The sequence below is a fragment of the Palaemon carinicauda genome, chromosome 22 (genome assembly GCF_036898095.1).
Source record: "Palaemon carinicauda isolate YSFRI2023 chromosome 22, ASM3689809v2, whole genome shotgun sequence".
NCBI classification, from domain to species: domain Eukaryota; kingdom Metazoa; phylum Arthropoda; class Malacostraca; order Decapoda; family Palaemonidae; genus Palaemon; species Palaemon carinicauda.
This window is the reverse complement of record NC_090746.1, coordinates 13,219,781-13,243,315: the sequence shown is the minus strand read 5'-3', so window position 1 is coordinate 13,243,315 and position 23,535 is coordinate 13,219,781. Positions and strand designations below refer to the sequence as shown.

The 23,535-nt window shown below is 41.9% G+C and overlaps 1 protein-coding gene across 2 annotated transcripts in view; it reads left to right on the top strand.

Moving 5' to 3' along the window:
* LOC137616323 (uncharacterized) overlaps positions 1-23,535 on the top strand; it is a 225,748-nt gene that overhangs the window by 11,871 nt on the left and 190,342 nt on the right. Inside the window, exon 2 of one of the 2 annotated variants that reach the window (XR_011039391.1) lies at positions 5,782-6,702. Coding sequence is in view for 1 of the 2 variants with exons in the window: in XM_068345974.1 (XP_068202075.1) it covers positions 20,954-21,115 (162 nt within the window). In the remaining variant the exon portion in view is untranslated. Of the gene's footprint in view, positions 1-5,781; positions 6,703-20,953; positions 21,116-23,535 lie in introns of those variants that run through there. The other variant, XM_068345974.1, reaches the window with a different exon arrangement.

Genomic DNA, 23,535 nt, shown 5'->3' with positions numbered 1-23,535 from the left:
AGGATCTTTTCTGTGTCCAGTCCCTACTCTCAAGGCCTTTTTAGCTAGAACTGCCACCCGCTCGTCTGGCCCCTTGGTTATCAGGGAACAAGGAGGTACTATTCCCATTCATGGTATCAGGCAACAAATCGTCTACTTCTTTAAACATACTAATCCGGAATCATTTCCCCAGGCTCATGATATACGGACAGTAGATACCTCCATCAATTACTTCCAGAACAGGGACTTTGATGATTTTTAAAAAAATATACGGGTTGGAAATCCCCTATGGTTGTCAAACGCCACTATCTAAAGATCTTACAGGCCCTTAAATACCCGACGATGGCAGCGGGGAGCCTTTTCCCTCCCCATTAATCTCTTACATCTTCCTTTCTTCCATCTCTTCTCTTCTCCCTCCTACCTGCCACTCCCACCACGTCGCCACTCTCCTGGGTAGTTCGTTAGCCCTATGATATTTGCCATGTTTAATTCCTATGGTTTAACTGTTATTGTAGTTACGGTTCCTTTAAGGTTTAGATATGCTTAGACGTGTAAGGTTTGATGCCTTTTGCGATTCGACACTCGGTTGATTCCTTGTCGTCTTAGTTATTTAGACTTACGTTCCCTATGTCATTTGGCTAGTTGGTAATTGGACGTTTCTTACATTGTATTATATTAATGTCGTACATGGTGATTGTATTCTACGCATTGTTATTACTTTATTGGGCTTGGAAGGCATTCTCTGGTACTTTTTCACCGGCCGTCGCAGATCGACCCAGAAAAGGGATTTTGACGAAGGAAATATCTATTTCTGGGGAGAGACCTGTGACGCCCGGTGAAACCCTTCCCGGTTATTTTTGTACGGACCCACCCTTTCCTTGCCAAGCCATATGTTCTTTCAGAAGGATGACCTGGAGAGCGCGAGTAGTGGGTGTCGGTGGAGTAGTCCAACTGTATTCTCTAGGGCCTGTTACGGCCCTCCCCTTTGATGAAGGGATTATCTAAATGGAAGACAGCCTGTGAATAGTGGTTTACACACTCCCTTGTTAAATACACGACCCCAACAAGGTGTTCGCGCGAGGGTTGTAACCTCTGCATTCCATGCTTTTATCTTTCTCTAGTATATTTGGAAGATTTATATTAGAAAATTGTAAAGAAGGCCCTTTTTCACCGGGCGTCACAGGTCTCTCCCCAGAAATAGATTTTTCCTTCGTCAAAATCCCTTTTTTGGAAAAAAAAAAGCATCCTCGAACGTACATCACGGCAGAAGGAAAGAGGCTACCTGGGCATAAGCCTATAAAGGACAGGCTTACCTTTGCACTCTGTGCAAATGCCAGTGGGGATTGCAAGGTGAAACATCTGTTGGTGCATCGCTCGGATACTCCTCGAGCCTTCAAGACCCACAAAGTCACTAAGGAACATCTAAGCATGTTGTGGAGGGCTAATGGAAAAGCCTGGGTAACAAGACTCTTAGTTTATAGAGTGGATTAATATTTATTTTGGAAGAGAAGCGCCTCCCTATGAAATGCCTGCTGGTACTGGATAATACCCCTGCTCACCCTCCTTCCCTCCGTGAAGATATTGCACCACAATATTCCTTCGTCAAGATTCTCTATCTTCCACCGAACACCACCCCTCTCCTTCAGCCCATGAACCAGCAAGTGATTTTCAACTTTTAAGAAACTTACACGAAATATCACTTCAAGAGATGTTTCGAAATCATTGAGAGCACAAACCTCACCCTTCATCAATTTTGGAAGGAGAATTTTGATATTGTGGTATGCCTCAAAATGATCAGTCAAGCTTGGCAGGAGGTTTCGAGGTGCACCTTGAACTCTGCTTGGAAGAAACTGTGGCCTGATGCCGTCTCCGCACGAGATTTCGAGGGCTTCCACGCAGACCAAACTGAAGATGATTCCGAGAATGTTGACGATCCTGAACCTATTACTTAATCTGATGTTGCAGAGATAGTTACACTGAGGAAGTCCATGGCTCTGGAAGTTTAGTAGCTGACATTGATGAGCTTATCCAGGAGCACCAAGAGGAACTTAGGACGGATGACCTGAAGGAGTTGGAGGCCATGCAAGGAACGTTGCTCAGGAAAAGTACAGCAGGGGGGCGGGGTGACCCACTGACACTGGCAGAAATTAAAGAGGGTCTAGAGTGCTTCTTAAAATGGTGGCTCTCGTAGAAAAGAGACGCACAGAAAAGATTCTCACAGGTCGTGCGTCTGAGTACATGAAGTTTGCCCAAGTTATTTCAGGAAAATTTTTAGGAAGCAGACAGAAATAAGCTTCTTTGGACGATTATTTTAGTAAGAGGCCTTTGGTAGAAGCAGACTAAGTGCCAGTTAAAAAAGAAAGAAAATTGGCTGTCATGTAGAAAATAAGTTATGTAATTAATTTTAAAAAATATAAAACTCCTAAGTGAAAAAAACAAAAAGGAAAAAAAAATATTTTTAAGTTTATCGTAAAGTTAAGTGTTAATATTTCCTGCAGTATGTAGATGCGTTTCCTAAAATTAAGTGTTAATGTTTTCTGTCATTTAGAAATTTGATTTGTATAGTTAAGTGTTTACGTTTTCTGCCACTTGTACGTAAACTTTTTCCGCCGTTTTCATTCTCCTCTGCCGCCCCGCACTTAGCTCTTAGACATCGCCTCACACCAAAGGTAAGGTTCCACATGTTTGTTACTTTATTTTTACTGTTTACTCTAATTAAACACTTCTTTTTCAGAATATTAATGTTAATTTATTAGATACTGTAATCAAAATACAGTACTTAACATATTTAGTACTGTTTAGTGGTGAATATAATTTTTATAATCATTTAATGTGGCCTTTTTCTAGGGTCTGGAACGAATTAGGCTATTTACATGTAAAAGGCAACTCGCTACACGAAAAAATCACTTAAAGAAAGCCCTTACGGAACCAATTAACTTAATCTTGAGGCATCACTGTAGTAGATTCGAGAATGCTAGCAGAAGAATATTGGGAGTCAAATGGCAGGACTGTATAAGAATGAAAACTCTTAGGCTATAAGAGATATTACTCGAGTGCCATATGTGGATGAGATCATGGTGAGGGGTAGACGGAGATGGTTCGGGCATGCTCTTCACACACTCTTAAGAGAAATTAGTTTATCAAATATTTAACTGTGCTCCACAAGGTACTAGAAGAGTTGGAAGACCCAGGCCTACATGGCTGATGACTCTGAAGCGTGAAGTAGATGATGAATGGTAAAGTATTAATTTAAAAGCTCAAGATAGAGACGACTGGCGAAATCTAACAGAGGCCCTTTGCATCAGTAGGGGTAGGAGGAGATGATGAGGTAACATAAGGCCTGTTGGGCAATGTGTACGCTTCGCCCACCTGGCAGTTGGAGCAACCCCAGTTTGACTTTGCCTGCTGGATGGTACAGACGTATTTCGGCGTCCTCGTCTGTCTTGTTTTAATAGTGTGTTTTGTTCGAGATTTAATAGATGGCCTTTAAGTTGTGTTCAAAGGTTATTAGGGGAATAAGCTAAGGATGTGCAGTGTTTCATGACTAATTGTGGGACAGTTTTCTGTCCTACCTGCAGTGTGTGTGGCCTCACAACAGTAAAAAAGTGAACCTGACGAAATTGTTTTTCCTCGTCATTGCTGGTGCTTCCATTGAAGAAGTTCTACACGGTCGAGTGGCATAGAAAATTACTCCCCCATGGCCTCCAAGAGCTGGGGGCCTCCAAAGTAGGGTCAGAAAATCAAAGTTTGTGTACATTCAAAATTGCCGCCAACTTATTAGGCAAAGGGAGATGGGGGGCGTCTTTTCTAACTCAGCTGCCTGGGCTATCAAGTCTTTAGCGATGCCCCTGGAAGGAAGAGTAGAAGTCGTCATCGCAAAAGTCCGGGTCAAATTGATAAGACTTGCGTATGCAAAGCTTCTACTATTTCTCTCCATAGGAATTCCCATCTGTAGTGATTGCTGATAGTTGTTCCAAGGCTGGAAGATTATTATTATTAAAAGATGATTAACCAGCCTAATGTGTGAAGCTCGATTCTTACAGAGTTGGTTGGATAGCTGGAAGGTGCTCTCGCTACCGGTAATATGTCTAGATTTCTTGCACATTCTACTCTTGTTCGGGTTGTGCTGGGAAGAGTAAGAGCCGAGAATTGTCCCATAGCAGGAAGAGCATCATGGAAGGAGACCACCTTTCCTTTCCCCCTTCCTGGAAGTCCTCTTTGTCTGGTTCCTCTGCATTGTTTCGTGTTAGGTACAGCACTATACCAAAACCTGATCCCTGTGAAAGGGTTGAGGTACTAAGTACAAGGGCTCATGCCCCAGCTACTAGTGCCAAGTCTTGTGAAACACGAGGCACTGGTGCTGTTTGTCAAGATGCAGAGCCTTGCTCTTGTCTCTCTCCCTGGGTGCTTCGGTGACTCCTTTACAAGCCTGTATATCGTCATGCACACACACTTCTAAGATTCCCCCTTAGGGATCTGTTAGAAGTGTTGAGTCCTCTGATTATGATCACTTCCAATTGCATGATCGTTGGATTGCCACACGTGCAATCATCTGGGCCCATGATCGTCCACGTGTACGATCGTCTACACCCATGATGGTTCACTTGCTTGAGATTTCATATACACACACTTCCCTAACCTGATCATCGACAGGCACACATTCATATACATACACGATCTTCCACAAACAGAATTGTTTATGTGGATGAACTGCCAGTTGCATGATTGTCCACGAATACATGCGTCTACAAATATTAGCAGGCATGCACATGATTGTCTTTGAACATGATAGTCCACGTTCATGAGCTACTGCTGTAGTGTGTTCCAGATCACTACCCGTGTCCAAGCGCTCTTTCAACACCAGAGCTGTCTCGGTGTGATCTGTCACTACACAATTGGACTTCTCCTCGGCTGAGGAACGAGACCACCCATGGCCCATTTCTAATATACTGGCTACAAGATCTTCCCTTTACGAGTGCCAAGGTTTACTTGTGCTTCTTCCCTTTATGTTTCGTCTTTGCAGGAATGTTCCAATTGTTTGCTTACGCTTTTTCTTCAGGTACAGTAATAGTTATTTTTGAGTCAATGGGTAACTACAGTAGTTCACCTGTTCCTGTTGTCTGTTCCTTCACAGCATTCATACTGCCTCAAAGAGGAGGAAGTACTAGTCACTGAAGCAGAGGACAACTAATCTGGAAGTATGTTTTGAGACTTCGATTGATTCCCCTGTGGGGTTTCGTGGGAGGAGCAGTGCCATACGAAAACCTAAACTCCGGGAAGGGTTTCCAGTACTAGGTAGAGCAGCATTAGAACTGCTGGTCAGGACATGGACAACTGCTCCCATCCCTCTCCTGCCTCTTGATGTTCCTAAGACGGCTCAGTAACACCATCGCTCGAGATCCCCTGATGCACCGATGCTGCTCCTTAACCTAGATTCTCCCACAATCGGATACCGATCCACAATTGTGTCTTCCTAGACTTTCCAACTCGTTCGTATGTTAGGGGTCGTAGCAGATGGCTTCTCAACTTCAATCTCAGCAGTTGCACATTATCGTAGGAATATGTGATTTTGATTTTGTGTTTGGGGTTATAAGGGTGATTAAAATTTACTCGAAATAGACTTAAAGAACAGGTTTTTAGGCATGAATAATTGCTCAGGGAATTAGTCTGATCTTTGTTAAAAATATTTGCCTCAGATTAATACTTATTTTATTTTAAAGGTGTTTATTATATTAATAATAAGTCCTAGATATTATCAGTAGTTCTGAAGTTATGTGCAACTATACTTTGTCTTTATTTCAGGTCCCTACGAAGATGAAAGTGTTGCAGAAGAGTATAATAAGCTGTGGCTTTGAAATAAAGATGTATAAAGACAAGAACAGTCTGGCTGTTACCCACGACAAAGAAGGAAAAGTAGGATATCATTCTCTTCAGCAAAGTGGCAGAGGGAGATTGTGAGGATGTGAAATAGACTAAGATGGAAATGGAAAATGAAAATGCAGTACTTCGAAAAACATCTGGATGATAAGAAAAGTAACCATCGAAAAAGGAAGAGATTATACTGATAGGGTGTGTTTGAAGCTGTTGAGAATACATTTAATGGAGCACCCAAGGCAAACGATTTGATTGACATTACGAAGACAGTGGAAACGGGAAAGATTTGTCAAGATGTGATGTTACCCTACTGTAACAATATATCCAGTGAAGGTTCTATGTTGGCAATGGTATTAGAAGAATTTGAGGAAAGTTTCGATGATAAAGAATCAGCCCCAAGCTTCTTCTGTTTATTGTAGTAATGGAGGAAGTTTGAAAGTGGACCCTTGTTAAATAGTCCATTACAGATTCTGTGGGTACCATAGAAGATGACTATGATTATGCTAATAAAGAATTATTAGCTGGATGACCTGCATCTGGTCATAGGTGTGCGGAAGAAGACTTTTGTTTTGGTTTCATTGACCTAGTTCTCAAAATTATGGGGCATATTTCAAATGAAGACAGACTGGTGATTCCAACTTATAAGTGGGCTGTATATTCTTAGCCACACTCCATTACTTCCCCATTAAACTCCATGGACTGGAAACCTTTCTGGAATTCCTCTGTATGAAACATGCACAGCCAGATGTGACATTGCTCTAAATTTCGATTTGCCGCCGCCGATGATATTGCGTCATTTGGTCTTTTGACTAAATGTCATTAGAAAACCACTCTACATTTCTTTGATAAAGGCAAGAAGGATTTGAATACATCCGAAGTGTAAACATAAATGATTAATTCTAGGCTTTTAAATTTCTTTAATGTAATTGTAAATGATAGTTGTTCCATGACTAGAATACAAACCTTTTCTATTTATAGGGGATATTACTTGCAGCGAAGCTGAAAGATGAGCTATAAGACTTTGAGAGGGGTAATCACCCAACCCGCTAGGTAGCGAAGGAGTGGGTGGTAACCGGCTACCCTGCTCACTCGCACACCTGGGTTGAGCACCCACTTTTCTTTTGGCTCGCCGATAAACTTAACTGCCCATTTGACTTTTCTTATATTCTTATATAGACTTATGTTTTTATATATGAAAACATTCATGTAATGTTTTTATGTATATTTCGGCTTTCTTTTAGTTTCAGTGAATGTTGCTGCTTGTGTGACAGCATGTGGCAGGTTGTCGAGGGCGTAAAACCTTCTATTACAATCTTACCCCCTTGGACGCAGGACAACCCATAGGCTGGTGGCTTTTTCCGAGTGACTGACCTCCACCGCAGGTAAGTGGTCCCCAATGGGGAACTTGGTGAGAACACTCCTCTGTTTGGATGTTAACGTCGCTCTCTCCCTGCGAGCTCTTTGGAGGAAGACAGCTTGCTGCCTTTCCAGAGCTTGACTTCGGTCTTGTTCTTCCTCGCTGACGATTATGGTCTCCCTTGTTACATGGGCGGGCGGTAGATCCACTGAGGGGTAACACCCTTCCTGTTATGTGGGTCAGGTGGCTCTCCTGAATGTTTTTTCTTCCGTAATTAATTTGAAATAATAATAGTTTGTAATTCAACTTTTATAGCACTCCATTCGGCAATGGGCCAACGTTCATACTTAGCTGGTGGAGGGAGTGCATGGTCTCGAGCTTGTCCGCTCACCTTGTTTTCTAGCCGATGGGTTTAGTTGTTCTATAGAGTACTGTAGTTTGTTTCGTCTGCTGATTAAGTAATTATACTGTTTTTTTACAGGTCTTACGTTGCCGCTCTCCTTCTCGCGACAGTGACAGCCGGCAAAAGGAGTGCTCAGTCCTTCGTATATATGTTCTCTTGGGGGATACCTTTCCTGTCTGTAGGTTAGGTCATTTTCCTAGGAGTTTTTCTTTCATTCTTTTTGTTTTCTCAGCTAGCGATGCCGTACTTCTTCTTTCAGGTAAGTCAGCCGACGTAAAAGAGCAGAGCTGTTCATTCCTGTGGATTCTGCTCTCTCTGCCTCGCCCCAGGTCCTGTTCTGCACATGTAGCAGCTCCTGATCATCACCCTAACTACGACCTTTCCCTTACGGGGATGAGGTCCCTTCCAAGAGTGATACAGTCTGTGCAACACTCTCCCCTTCTACTCATTCCTTCCTCATGCTCAGGCGTAGGAACGAGGGCAGTGGCGTATTGGATTCCTTCGCGTGTTCCAGTTGGGGAATCTCTTTAGGGTGAACCTAGAAACTAGCTTCAGCTAAATTTCACAGGTATCTCATGATGTCGAGCTTCAGCTTGAACAATGCTTGTTGATGGGAAGCAGAGAGTGCTGCCTGGAGGTCCGCCTCCAGGGGTTGGACAACTTTCCCTTTGAGGGGAGAATTAACCTCCCCGGGTGTTGGGCAGCTCTCCTTTCCGAAGGAGAACTTCCCCCCCATCAGCTTTTTTCTAGCAACCCTCCTGCTTGCGGGGAGAATTTCTGACGGCTACATCTAACAGCCGCTGCAGACTTGTCGCCATAGACTATGCGCTCCCCCATGCTGAGCCGACTCTTCTGTTGGGGGTGGAGCAAAGTCCGCGGAAATCCTCTCCCATGGGTGGACGTTTCGCTTGTCCACGAGGGAGGGGCCCCCCTAAAAATACCATTCCAGAGATCTTCTAGAGACCACAGTAACTCTGCGTTGGCGCCTTTGGGACAGGTTTCCTTCGAGTAGGAACCTCGCCACTGCAGACTATCCCCTCGGGAGGATCGTCACTTTTCATAGGAGTGGAGTCCTCCTTCTACTCTAGACATTCTCCTTCCCCGGCAGTTAGGATAAATCTCTTCAGTTCTTCTTAAGTGCGTGATTGCTAAGGCCAACCCTTAGTTTAACCTTGATCTTGTCCTTCAACCCTCTGACAGTGATGCCCTCCCATCAGCCGGAGTTCGCCCTGTCAACAGCCATACCATGTTGAAACGCAATATCTTCCAATCAGCGAAGACAAGCAACGTCGGGTCTAGTCAGTACTTGGACGGGTGACCACCTGGGAACACCATTGTGAGATTGGTGTTGTAGAAGTGCTAGCACTTCTACGGTTGTAGCTGCTCTAGCATTGATGTGGACTTAGTGTTCCTTGCTTCACCAAGAAAAGATGCCTCTTGGTCATGGCTGTGAAAGGGATGGTGTGGACATCATCGATGTTCTTATCCCAGAGGTAACTCCGTTTTCTCGTCCTAGAGGAGGTTGCCCTGTGGCAGGTCCCCTACTACGAGTTTAGAATACACCTCTTTCCAACTAGGACAGAGAAGGGTAGCTCAGCTACAAGAGAATACACACTCTTCCTCCCACCTGTGGAAGTGTGAGGCCAACTCTCTATTTACCTTAGCGATCCGAACATCGTCGGACTCCTGTCTCGGGTGTTACGTCTTTTAACAGAACGAAGTGTTTTATCCATGTTCTCCGAGCCTCTACAGTTGGATCCTCCTATACATAGTCTCCAGTTCTATTCTATCTTCCTGGATCAGGCTAGCTTATCAAACTCTGTTCAGCAAGGAGAAGGCATACGGTCAAATAAGTAGTTAGTTCAGCGGACTTCCTGGGTATGTTTGACAACTAGGACTTTTACTCCTAGATTCTGGAATGCCACCATTGAGGAAGTATCTTCGACCATCTAGCAGGTTTTCGTGAAAAGGTTTGCCCTAGTGTTAGCCTTGTTCGTCAGGATCAGCTTTCTTCTCTTGAAGACTCCGGTACGACGCACTGATCCTAACAGACTTGGTGGTTAACCTTCGTTACCACAGAAACTTCTCCAATCTGTAAATCTCGATATACCCCGGCTTTCTTATTGGAGATGGGTACCCTTGGATCCATCGTCTTCGTGCAGTTTTTTCTGCAGATCGACAGGATCTTAGGAGAAAGATGACAGGAGTCTCTTCCTTCTACGAGACGCAATCTCGACCAGCAGTGGTTAAGTTTCTTAAGTCACCGTTTTACTCGGGTTCGTCAAGCATGCAAAGGATTCTCAATCCAACCTCTTCTGGTGCTTGAGTAGTGGCAGGTGTAGGATCCCCGCCCCCATTTTTTTTTTTTTTTTGTCGGGAGCCTGAGAACCAGACAGGAAACAGACCTGAGAAGAAGGTTGACAAACGGAAATCTCTGCTGAGGAGTCGACCTCCTCGGCTCTTCCCCGGATTAGAAGCTCCCTAGAGATGCATCAAGAGAAATGGGGAGGGAATCATGCTGTACCACTCGGCCTCTGGGCTCTGGTCAGAGTTCAAACGACACCATCTGTTAAACTTCCCTAAGATGAGGGCTGACTTCCTACGGAAGATTTGAGTTTTGGCTCATTACTTGGGCAACACCCGAGGTCTCAACCTGAGCTAGAAATTGTGGATGGGAAACAGTGTGTGGTCGAAGGGATCGCCTCTAGGTTTTGGAACTCTAACTATGTGAGGGAGAGTCCCTCCAACTACTGGTCAACAATCCTCCTGCTTGTAGGGAGAGTTGCTGACTAGAGCATCAGATGTTGGTCATGTCTTTCCCATCCTCGGAATAGACTTCCTTCACTGGTTGGTCTCCCCTTCGGAGGATTCCTCCAGCGAAGAGATATATTCACCCACTACCCTGCTGAGTAGTAGTCCTATCACCAGCCACTAGGCAGCAATCTTCATGCTTGCGGGAAGGATCGCCAACAGCGGTAATAGAAGGTAGTCTCCTTGCCCATCCACGAGAAACTGCCCGTTTTCCTGGTTAGTCTCCCCTTTTGGGTATTTCTCCGGTGAGAATCGGATTCATCCATCTCCAGCCCTTGATCTCTGTGGGTACGCCATCCTCATCTTACCAAGTAGACTTGTCACACTCGTTGACTCGTCTGTGACTCCCGACGGAGATCCCGAGAGAATTCCACAGTTACTCTTAACAGACATATCTGAACACAGTCATATGTGAACACCTTTCACAAAATTGTATCTTCGCTGTGACTTCAGGGCTGGATACTATCCAGCAGGTCCTCTCTGAGAGGCCTTTCCACAAAAATTTGTGAAGAGAATGTCTAGATACCTGTGTGGTTCTTTGGCTCAGCTGTCCAAGCAAAGTAGACTGTAGTTGGTATCATGAATGGGTATCCCTCCCCTCGATCCCACTATCTGAGCATTTAAGGAGTTCTCGTTTACCTTCGGGATAAAAGTGGTTTGTGGTCTCGGCAATGAAAGGCCACCGCTAGTCCTTGGCCTCGCCTTCAGACCGAAATGAATTAACCTTTCCTCCACGTCGTCATCGCCCCCTTCTCATATGGAGTTTTCGAGCCGACAGACCCTTAATCGGAAGGGAGTCCTCCACATGGCAGGGTTCACGTCCTCTGGTCCCCAAATGGTTCCACTTACAACCCAGGATGCCAAGCAGCAGATGTTCACCTAACCATGATGATAGTTTTCCTGCTTGTATTGGTTTAGGCCAAAAGAGTCGGCAAACCCCATCGGCTGCCCTTAATGCCTCTCATTCACGGCTATGGTCGTTTCTGGCAGCTTGGATCCCAAGATTCAGATCAATGATTACTAAGCCAATAAGAAACTTGAGGGCCTACCTCAAGGAAACAAGAGCCCGGCCCCGAGTGTCAGCACTCATCAGTTCAAGGAAGGCCAAGAGAAGGATCACCAAGAGCACTTTCTCGGCTCGTATTCGCAAGGTCATGGACAAAGCATTGAATCCTTATCCTTCTTCTTATTGAAGAGACCGAGAGCTCATAACGTTAGGGGCAGGAGTATGCCCTATTATTATTATTATTATTATTATTATTATTATTATTATTATTATTATTATTATTATTATTATTATCATTACTTGCTAAGCTACAACCCTAGTTGGAAAAGCAGGATGCTATAAGTTCCAACAGGGAAAATAGCCAAGTGAGGAAAGGAAACAAGGCAAATTAGAATATTCTAAGAGTAATAACATTGAAATAAATATCTCCTATATTAACTATAAAAGCCTCAACAAAACTAGAAGGGAAATATGATAGTGTGCCCAAGTGTACCCTCAAGCAAGAGAACTCTAATCCAAGACAGTGGAAGACCATGGTACAGAGGCTATGGCATTACCCAAGACTAGAGAACAATGGTTAGATTTTGGTGTCCTTCTCCTAGAAGAGCTGCTTACCATAGCTAAAGAGTGTCTTCTACCCTTACCAAGAGGAAACTGGCCACTGAACTATTACCGTGTGATAACTCGGGTGAAGAAGAATTGTTTGGCAATCTGTGTTGTCAGGTGTATGAGGACAGAGGAGAATATGTAAAAAATAGGCCAGACTATTCGGTATGTGTATAGGCAAAGGGAAAATGAACCGTAACCAGAGAGAAGGATCCAATGTAGTACTGTCTGGCCAGTCAAAAGCCCCCATAACTCTAGTGGTAGTATCTCAACGGGCAGCTGGTCCTCTGGCCAACCTACTACCTGTTTTATAAGGCTACTCTTGTGACGCAGGCCTTGTCAGCAGGCGTTTAGAAGTGTCAAGTGACCTTCACCACTCACTTCCTGCAACATGTGAACCACAGGAACATAGAGACTTTCTTTGTGGATACTGTGGTGGCTACACAATAAATGGTTTAAAAACCTAAGGCTCCCTCTGGCGAGGGAGGATTGGGTGAAATCTATGGTACTCTCAAATGTTCCAATAACTTTGAGAACTGTTACCTAGACCAGTCACATTGCTAGTATCACAAGCACACCGCTTGTGGAGGCGGCTAGTTATGCATAGCATGATTTTTTAGCGAGGTGCAAGGGTTCCCCTATGAATAGTGAAAGTTTATATAGTGACGGAACAAGAAACAAATTTGGAGGCAATTTGTATTTTTCTTAATGTTACTTACAGTATCTGGAACTATTTATACAGATAGGCCTGCCAGCACCTATCCCCCAAGAAGTACTGCCTGCAAGCAATGTGGGTGCTCAGCCTAGGTGTGCGAGTGAACGGGGTAGCCAGCTACCCCCAACCCCTCCCGCTAACTAGCCCTCTTAACGAGAGAATGCCTTGATGAAGTCATTGGGCTTCAGCACGGCATATCATTCCCGTGCTGAAGGCTAGTGACGGGCAAGAGGGCTCTCGAACTGGGGAATTTCTTTTCCTCAGTTTGACTCTAAATTTCTCTCATTCTTTTTTCTATTACCTCTTATTGCTTATTCCTCCTTCATAATTATCAGCTGTCTCCAACCTTGCTGTCAAAACTCTCTTACCCATTTCACTGTCCAGGTTTTTTAGAGGGGACATTGTATCCATGATCGGTTTTTATTTCAAAATCAATTGTGGGAGCTGTGGTGGTCTGCCAACTGCCCGAAAATGTTTGGACACCTAGGAGTGTCAGTATTCCCATACTGGCACGCGGAACTATCTCGTAGGAAATTTGGCCTTCGGATTCCAGGGGTTGGCGATTTCATAGAGATAGGACTCTCGGCATTCTGTCCGGTTTGCCTGCCACTATGATTAGAGTGGGGATGATTGTATTCTTGAAATGCTCTCAGTCCCATCAAGCGGGTTTGGCATACACTTGAGCCACTCTAATCATAGTGGTACCATCCCTTTGTGGTAGGGTAGGGAGTGGACATTTGGTAAGCAGCTTTTACAGGTGTCATTGGTGGAGAAATTAATTCCAGGAAAGGCTAACGGTGTTTTCTTTGGAATTTCAGACAGTCTTAATTTTTTCTCTCCCTTGAACTTTATTTTTTTCCATTGTTTTTTTTCATTGTTATTATGACCCCTTCCCTCCCCCTGAAAAAATAATTAATGAGTAAACTTAATATTCCCCGTACCCCTGGATCAAATGGCGAACCCCAGACACCGTTGACGACTTCTGCTTGTTTAAATAGGGAAAGCTCTGTTGACAACCTCTGCAATAAAAAGGATTCCTCCAACAATACTTCTCTGACCAGTGTTGTTAAAGACAATTTATCGGCACTGGTGGAAAATTATGCTTGTATTAACAGTGATACTTTACTCTCTGGTTCTGGCTCATTACCAGATCCAACAAAAAATCTGAAAATTCTCCACTTAAAAAACATACCAATTGGTTGTAGCTATGACATAATTCATGAAGCCTTCTGTAGATTTGGGGCAATCAAAGAAATTTTAATGGAGCTTAATGGTAGTAAAGGCTTTTGGGAAGCTTGGGTATCATTTTCAAGTTTTGAGATTGCTTTAGAAGCAAATAAAAATTTAGAGAGCATAAAAATTGACAATTGTTTGATTTCTGGGGCTCTATGTGATAAAGCACCAAGACACCTAGAGGTATATAAACCAGAAGAATGGATGGAAAAAGAAATAGAGCATAGACTTCCAGAAGTAAGAACCCCCAAGCCCCCAACATGGATAATTGCATCTGGGAAGATGGATAATTATAACTATTATAAGATTAGTAAATTTATACAAAAAAAAGTTGGTTTAATTAAAAGTAAGGATATTAGTAGATACGGTAAGCAATCTGTTTTGATTAATGCAAAATCAGATACTCAAGCTCACATGCTTTGTGGCATGAAGATTGCAGAAATTGATCCTATTAAGGATATTAAACCACATATGAGCTTCAGCTATGGTAAAGGAGTAGTTTTTGATAGAGATCTATATGAATTCTCAGAACCGGAAATTCTGGACATGTGCCCTGCTAATGTTTGGAAAGTAAGTAAGATCCCTCAAACAAGCATGGTAGTTTTAACATTTGAAACCCCTGTTATACCAGATCATATAATTATTGAGAATGAAAGAGTACGTGTTCGAGAGTATAAACCTAGGCCTTTACAATGCTTTAATTGTTTCAAGTACGGTCACCCTTCCCGGTACTGCAATAATACGAAGATCTGTATTAACTGTTCTTTGTTAGAACATGGCCAATGCAACAGAGATACAACCTGTGCAAACTGTAAAGATCATCATAAATCAAATGATAAAAGATGTAGAGAATACAAGAAAGAAGAAGCTGCAATCTTGAAAGCAAATGCTGAACATATAAGTGTAGGTTATGCAAAGCATTTACTCAATCGGCAACTTAATTTTGCTCACGCAGTTAAGATGCCAACAAAAGATTATAATCCACTACCCCTTACTACCACAGGGGGACCAGTGGCAGCACCTGGCCCGTCAGGTGCATCTCCCTTAGTGGTAGTAGCCCAGCCATCTGGGTCAAGTGCTCCGCCTATAAAAGCCAGAGCACAAACCTCCAAAGAGGTCAATATGGTTTCCAATACACCAAAAGTATTGTCACTGATAGGAGCATCTCCCCTAGAGGTAGTAGCCCAGCCTTCTGGGTTAAGTGCTCGAACTGTTGAAGTTCTAGCGCAATCCTCCAAGGAAGCCAATGTGGCTTCCACCACCTTAAATGTATTGTCTCAGGCAGAATCTCTACCTGATTTGATGGAGATTGGAAAACAAGATCTTCCAAAGAGGAAAAGGTCCCCATCATCCTCACCTTCATCTAAGTCAGGTAAGTGCCCTACTGCTCATGATCCTAAGGTTGACTCTTATAAAGATCCTAGAAAGAAAGAAAAGAAGAGTGGTGGCCTAGTAAAGCCTTCCATCTCCAGGCCTTACATGGCTTCATCTGAAAAGTCCCAAAAGACAAATGAGACAAAGAAAAATAATAACAAAAGATAATGTCTATCATCCAGTGGAATTGCAGAGGTCTAAGTACTAGCATTGAGCAAATAAAAACTTTAACCAGGGACTCAGACACGAAGGTAATTTGTCTACAGGAAACCAAGATCAGTGACAAACCATTTAATCCTGGACTCAATTATCATTTTTGTAGATCCCCTCCTTTGCAAGCTGCAAGAGCTCAAGGTGGTACAGGTTTTATTATTCACAAATCTGTAAAATTTGAAACAATCCCACTCAATACACCACTACAGGCATGTGCAGTTAGAACTCATATCGGGAAAAAAATTACTTTATGCTCGCTATATATTGAACCATCCTTAGAACTTTTCCTCTTAGATCATGCTGGTAATCCAAGAAGGCTTAGACTTTCTGACCTCCAAGACTTGATCAATCAGCTTCCTGCCCCTTTTATTTTGATGGGTGATTTTAATGCAAAGCATACTTTATGGGGTGGAAATGTGTGCGATAGATGGGGTAATCTTGTTGAAGAATTAATCGACAACAATGATGTCATACTAATGAATGATGGTTCTCCAACTAGGTATGATGTATTCCACAACTCTACATCAGCCATTGATTTGTCAATCTGTTCCTCATCCATTCGATTGGACTACCTTTGGTCAGTAAATGAACACCTACATGGCAGTGACCATTGGCCAATAATGTTAAATTATGTCCATAATCTTCCTTCTCAGTGTCCACCAAAATGGAAGATAGATGAGGCAGACTGGGCAGCTTATGAAAACTGTTCACACACTGATAAAGAATATGATGAATTTACATCTCCAGTGCATGCCTATCAACATCTTGAAAATATTATTGATGATAATGCTAGCAAGTTTATACCTAAAACATGCGGTTTACCTCATCGCTCCGTAGTTCCTTGGTGGAGTAAAGAATGTGCCAACGCAAGAAAAGTGACCCGAACTTGCTTCAGAAGATACTTGAGGACAAACTATTTAGCAGATAGAATAGCATATCTCAGAGCCTGTGCCAAAAAAAAAAGAATTTTTAAAAAAGCAAAGAGAGCATCTTGGAAGAAATATATATCTAATATTAATACCAAAACTCCTTCAAAGGAAATATGGGACAAGATTAGAAAACTTCAAGGTAAATTCGTCCCTAAGCCTCTACCAATATTAAGGGAAAATAATAGATATATATCTGACCCCAAAGATGTAGCAGAGGTTCTTGCTAAGCACTTTGCTCATGTATCAAGTGCTGACAACTATTCCCCAGCATTTCAACAAATTAGAGCATCAACATCTGTTGTTCCTCCTGCTTCTTCAAATACTGAAGCTTTTAACCTGGCTTTTAGTATGGAGGAGATGCAAAATGCTATCTCCAGCTCTTCTTTAACTGCCCCAGGTGAGGATGGCATCCGGTATGAAATGATATCACATCTTCCAGTGGATACCAAGGAATTTTTATTAGAAACCTTTAATGGTCTATGGGCTTCCCATACATCTCCTGATTCCTGGCATACTTCAATTGTAATTCCAGGCCACAAGTCTGGTAAAGACCCAGAACTGCCATCTAGTTATAGGCCCATATCCTTGACCAGTTGCATATGCAAACTATTTGAGAGAATGATCAACAACAGACTTGTGTGGTATCTAGAATCAAAAAATCTTTTATCTAACAGACAGTTTGGTTTTAGGAAGAACCGAAGTACTCTAGACCCTTTGCTGATGTTATCAAGGGAAATTTCAAATGCTTTTTCTAACCAAAACCAGGTGGTGGGTGTCTTTTTTGACCTCGAAAAGGCATATGACACCACCTGGAGGGGTGGTATTTTAAAGCAGTTGGCCTCGTGGGGTATAGGAGGACATATGTTCTCTTTTATTGAAGAATTTTTATCAAACCGCTCAATTAAAGTGAGAGTAGGGTCAGAACTATCTTCATCCTACATGCAAGAAGAAGGTGTCCCCCAAGGCAGCGTATTGAGTGTGACCTTGTTTGCTGTTGCTATTAATAGTCTCATTAGTCACATACCTCCTGGCATACAAGGATCACTATTTGTCGATGACTTTGCAATTTATTGTAGTGGATCATCTGCACTTCAAGCATGCCAAAATCTTCAAATTGCAATAAATGCTGCTTCCGCATGGGCAAATTCTCGTGGATTCATGTTTTCTCCTCAGAAGACCAAAGCCATTCGCTTTACTCGTACTCGTAAAAGGGAAGAGATCCCCACCCTTTTCTTAAATGATTGTATTTTGCCATATGAGGATAGTGTCAAGTTTCTTGGAGTCATTTTTGACAAGAAAATGACATTTGGTCCCCATATAAATGACCTATCTATCAGGGTTAAGAAGTCACTGAACATTCTGAAAGTGATATCACATTTTGATTGGGGTGCTGATAGAACAACTTTGCTTAGAATTTATACATCTTTGTGTCTGAGCAAGTTAGACTATGCATGCCAAATATATGGGTCAGCTACAAAGACTTTACTTGGAAAACTTGATATTGTTCACAATGCTGGGCTTCGCATCTGCACAGGTGCTTACAGAACATCTCCCATTGACAGTCTCTATGTTGATTCTGGCATACCTCCCCTTTCCATTCGCAGAGAGGAGTTGAGTTTGAGGTTTTTAGCTAGGTCCCTTGCTGTGAGAAACAATCCTAACTGTAAATATGTTAGGGCGCCTTTAGATCGGGCTCCTAACAGATCTAGAGTGCCTAAGCCTTTGGAAGTACAGCTGAAAAACGATGCTAGAGAAGTAGGCTTGTTAACAGCACAGATAGCAGAGGTAGGATATCCCAAGTCTCCCCCTTGGTGTAATCCACCTGTTAAAGTATGTTTTACGGCAGGAGGGAAAAATACCTTACCTAGTAGGGTAATGAAAAGTGAGTTTTTAAATCATGCTGCTCAACATCATGGGAAACCTGTTTTTACAGATGGCTCCAAATCGGCTGCAGGAGTTGGAAGTGCAGCTGTGGTGGGGGATATTGTTATTAGAAGGAAACTCCCATCCTCTTGTTCAATTTTTACTGCTGAGCTGTACGCAATAATTCTCGCAGTCCAACATATTTTTAAAAATGGCAACCAAAATAGTTTTTATACAATTTTTACGGATTCCAATAGTGTTTTACTCTCATTAAAACAAATTATGCCAGGCCATCATCTAGTACAAGAGGTGCAGGACTGGTTAGTACTTCTGCAGTCTAGGAAGAGTATTAGTGTTCACTTCTGTTGGGTCCCTGCCCATGTTGGGGTGGATGGGAATGAACAAGTAGATAAGGCAGCAAAGGAAGCTTCAGGGCTAAGTAATCCATCCCCCTTGAGTATTCCTTACAAAGATCTTAAAAGTGAGATTCATCTTTACTGTAAAAATAAGTGGCAAGCTCGATGGTCTGAACTGACCACCAATACAAAATTGAAACAAATCCACCCATTGGTGGATAAATGGTCATCTTGTAATTCTACAAGTAGAAGGGATACCATTATTTTAACTAGGCTGCGTATTGGCCATACACATGCAACGCACAATTATTTAATGAAGAGTGGGGAAGGGAGACAGGCCCCTCTTTGTAATACCTGTCAAGTGACAATGGATGTTAAACACATTTTAGTCGATTGTCCTGTTTTTAATCTTCAGAGGAGGACACATTTACTCCAGGACAAACCTTTAAGAGATATACTGGGGGAAAACTGTAATACCCTGAACTTGAGAAAATTTGTACAAAGTATTGGGTTATATTATGAGCTATAATTGATTTTATTAATTTATTTATTTATTTTACCCTTTTAATCCCTATTTATTTCACATCTAGATTTTATTGTATGAAAGTGTTACGATTTGTATTAAAGGTTAAAATGATACTAAATGGTGTGAGTGTACAGATATGATTGAATGATTTTCATTATATAGCGCTGAATGGCCTTTGATGCCCCAGTGCTTGGCTTAATGCCTAAATCCTATATTCAATTCAATTCCCGCTAACTAGCGAGGTGGGTGATTACCCTTGCTAAATGTCTTGTGACTCTTTCAGCTTAGCTGAAAGTAGTATCCTTTATGAATAGCTCCAAGTTTGTATCGTTTGGAAAAATACAAATTACAGTACCTCTGAATTTGCAGTTCTTATGATATTTGTTCTTGCGCAAATACAAACCATTGTCCCTTTGTTATCAGCTGTCATGAAACGGACATACATCTCTGCTGTGCCATAAACTTTTTTTTTTTCCTGTATTTTTCCATTTAGTTTGCACGTCTGATTGCATGGAGACTACAAGCCGACATGCTGGTTTGTCCTGGTAAACTGGGATGTATTTGTCTTGGTAAATCTGGTTGTAACTCTGACATGTTTATATTCAAGTCCTCATCATCTTTGTATTTTTTGCAGGGTGCATGACTGTTCTGAGAATTGTCCCATAGCAGGAAGAGCATCTGTTCCTGCAGCCCTCGTATGAACTGAGCATACGCTCTGCCCCTTCCTGGAATTCTTATCCCTAATCTTAATCTGGTTGCAGTGTTTCCTCAGAACCCAATTCTTGGGAAGAGGATGAGGTACAATATACAAGGACTCATGCCCCAGTTACCAGTGCCAGGTCTCGTGAAACATAGGCACTGGTGCTGTTGATCAGGATGCAGGTTTGCTTGTGTCCCTCTCCTGCCAGGGACGTTCCCCGGGTGCTTCAGTAACTCCTCCTTTTTGCTCAGGAACATCATATTGTTCACAAATTTTAAAGGCTGCCCCTTAAAGATCTACTGGTGTCGAGTCCTTTGGTCGCGATCACCTCAATTTGTATGATCGTTACCATGTGCACGATCATCTCTCCCCGCGATCGTCTATTCTTATGATGGTTCACGTGGTCGAGATTCGACGTGCACAATCTTTGCTAACAATCATCCACACTCACACGATCTTTCATGCTCCAGACGCCAAAACCTTCAAACTCGTTCAAATTTCTGGTCAGAACAGGCGACTTCTCATTTGTGATCTCTGCTTTTGAACGAATGCAGAGATGGCAGTTCAGACAAGGATCCTCCCCAACCAAGGGTAAGGTCAAAATGGCTGCTCAGTAGCCTGTCTGGGGTGCGTGGCTTATCACCCCACCCACTTTATCGTAACTGCTACCTCCTCATTATAAATATCATCAGTTGAGATCCAGCCTGGCTGAAGTCAGTACTATTAAACGAATTAGGTTTGTTTATTTAGAAAAAATACAAATTACTTTAGAAATGTGATTCTAATTATTGTATTTGAGGTTGTAAGGGCAGACTGATTTATTAATATTAACTCAAAATTCAGTAAAAAACCAAGTTTTCAGCCATTTGTCCAAGACTAATGTCCAAGACTAATGCCTAGTATGCACACAATGTACTATTAATAATAAAACCTCAACATCAGTACAGTAGTTCTGTAGTTGCGTAGTTGCAAATAGTTGCGTGCGACTATATTTTCTTTTTATTTCAGGTCTCTATCAATATGGTGTTGCAGAAAAATTATGATGGCTGTAAGATATATTTGAGAAGGAGAACTGTCTTCTATTTAACAGAGTGGCTGAAGGAGATTGCCACTGCCAATGGTATTGCGTCATTCAGTCATCTAGAAATAGAACTCTACTTTTCTCTGAAGGTTGGAAGTATTTGCATACATATGAAGAGTAAACATGTCATAATTCTTTATATAAAGGATTTATTTCTAGGCTGCTAAGTTCCTTTAATGCGATTGTAAATGCTAAATTCTGTTAGGTCTGGCACTTTGAAGGGTATTGTGATGTTACTTGTGTAGGAAATCTGCTTTTACAGACATGATAGACCCCATACAGCATATCTTAACCCTTTTACCCCTAAAGGACGTACTGGTACGTTTCACAAAACACATCCCTTTACCCCCATGGAGGTACCGGTACGTTCTTGCAAAAAACTGCCATTTACAATTTTTTTTTGCATATTTTTGATAATTTTTTGAGAAACTTCAGGCATTTTCCAAGAGAATGAGACCAACCTGACCTCTCTATGACAAAAACTAAGGCTGTTAGAGCAATTTAAAAAATATATACTGCAAAATGTGCTTGAAAAAAAATAACCCCTGGGGGTTAAGGGTTGGAAAGTTCTAAATAGCCTGGGGGTAAAAGGGTTAAGCTGAGGCACAGCTGTATTTATAATGTTAAAGGTGTTGTATTAGTTCAAGTAACAGTTTATTATTTAGCTAGATTCGCTCTCCTCGGATAATGTTCGTGGTACCAAGTCATTTAAGATGTGTTTTGGTAAAGACTAGAAACATTATCTGGTCAAATTACCTTTTGGGTTATTTGTTCTTACTATTAGATCCTTCACATATAAACTATAAAAACTTAAAAACAACAAGATGAAGAGAAATGAGATAGAACAGCATGCCCAAGTGTACCCTCAAGCAAGAGAACTCTAATCCGAGACAGTGGAAGGCCATGGTACAGAAGCTATGGCACTACCCAAAGCTAGAAAAAATGGTTTGATTTTGGACTGTCCTTTTCCTAGAAGAGCTGCTTACCATAGCTAAAGGGTCTCTTCTACCCTTACCAAGAGGAAAATAGCCTCATTGCAGTAGTTAACCTCTTGAGCGAAGAAGAATTGCTTGTTAATCTCGATATTGGCAGGTGTATGAAGACAGAAAGTGGTATGAATAGTCCAAACTATTCAATGTATGTGCAGGCAAAGACAAGGTGAGCCATAAGCAGAGAGGGGGATCAAATTTAGTACTGCCTGGTCAGTCAAAGAATCCAATAACTCTCCAGCGGTAGTGTATCTATGGGTGGATGATGCCCTGGCGAACCTGCTACCTACAATATATTGCATTAAAAAGGTTGCCAGCATTCTATCGGGATGATGACCTCATTTACTCTACCTTGCAACTATACTCGGTGGCCACAGAGGAATGCATCAGGGAAGAAATTGAAGAAATATGGGGCCTTTGGCACCACCCCTTGTCTTGTTACAGGGCAAAAGTACCCAAGCATAGTTTGTTTAGAGATTAACAAAGATATTTTCATTTTGAGCTATACCGGCCTATGAGAATATTTCATTTTTATAAATGTAATCCATTATTTTTTTCTGAACAGGTAATCTTATGAAAGGAAAACAAAATTTAAAAATAAAAAGATATTTATTTTAAATGAAAAAAAAACTTAGTCATAATATTGATAAGTAAAAAAAAAAATTATCAGGTTGACTCCTACTTCATAATCTATTTATACAACAATTTTCAGTGCTAAATAAAGGCAGTCAGATTTATCCCTTCTCACAAGTAAAACTATTCCGCCACATGAATTTAGAATATCGTCATAGTGAATGATTTCATGTTAACTCGAGTCTTATCCAGAAAACACTGGCACATAAGACTTCTCATTCTCTCTTTGTTCTCATTCTCCCTTTGTACATAATAATAAGGAAAACCTTTTTGAGGTAAACTTTTCGTAGTTTAAGCTCGCAAGTATTATCTAGAAACATAAGTATCTCAAGGTTCAAAAGATCAGCCAAAAAATTGAGATAAATACAACAAGTAGACAAATACATTGTATATCAATCCTTACACTACACTCTTTGGGTCTAAACAAGTCCCAGTATCCTGTGATATGACCTTGTCTCGGCTCAAAAGGTAAACATGAATGGTGTAATGAATGTTGTATTTGGAGGCTGGCTAATCCTCATAGCACCAACCATATCATAGCAGTCATTTTGCATAAGATAAAACAAAACAAACCTTTATATATTGCCTGTCAGTTACTCTTCTCCTAGAGGGATTTTAGCAACTTGATGCCTGGCTTTGCTTGGGACTCTGGCCAAATGTATTTCTGGGTCAACCTGTGACGCCCGGTGAAAAGGGTCCTTCTTATCTCTTTTCTGATATAAATACTTCCAAATATGCCAGAGAAAGTTAAAGCATGGAATGCAGAGGTTACTACCCTCGCGCGAGCACCCTAAGGGCGTCTTGTATAAAGATAGGGCGTGTGATAAATCCTTCATCAAAAGGGGGAGCCGCCACAGTGTCACTAACCAAACTCACCTGATCCACTC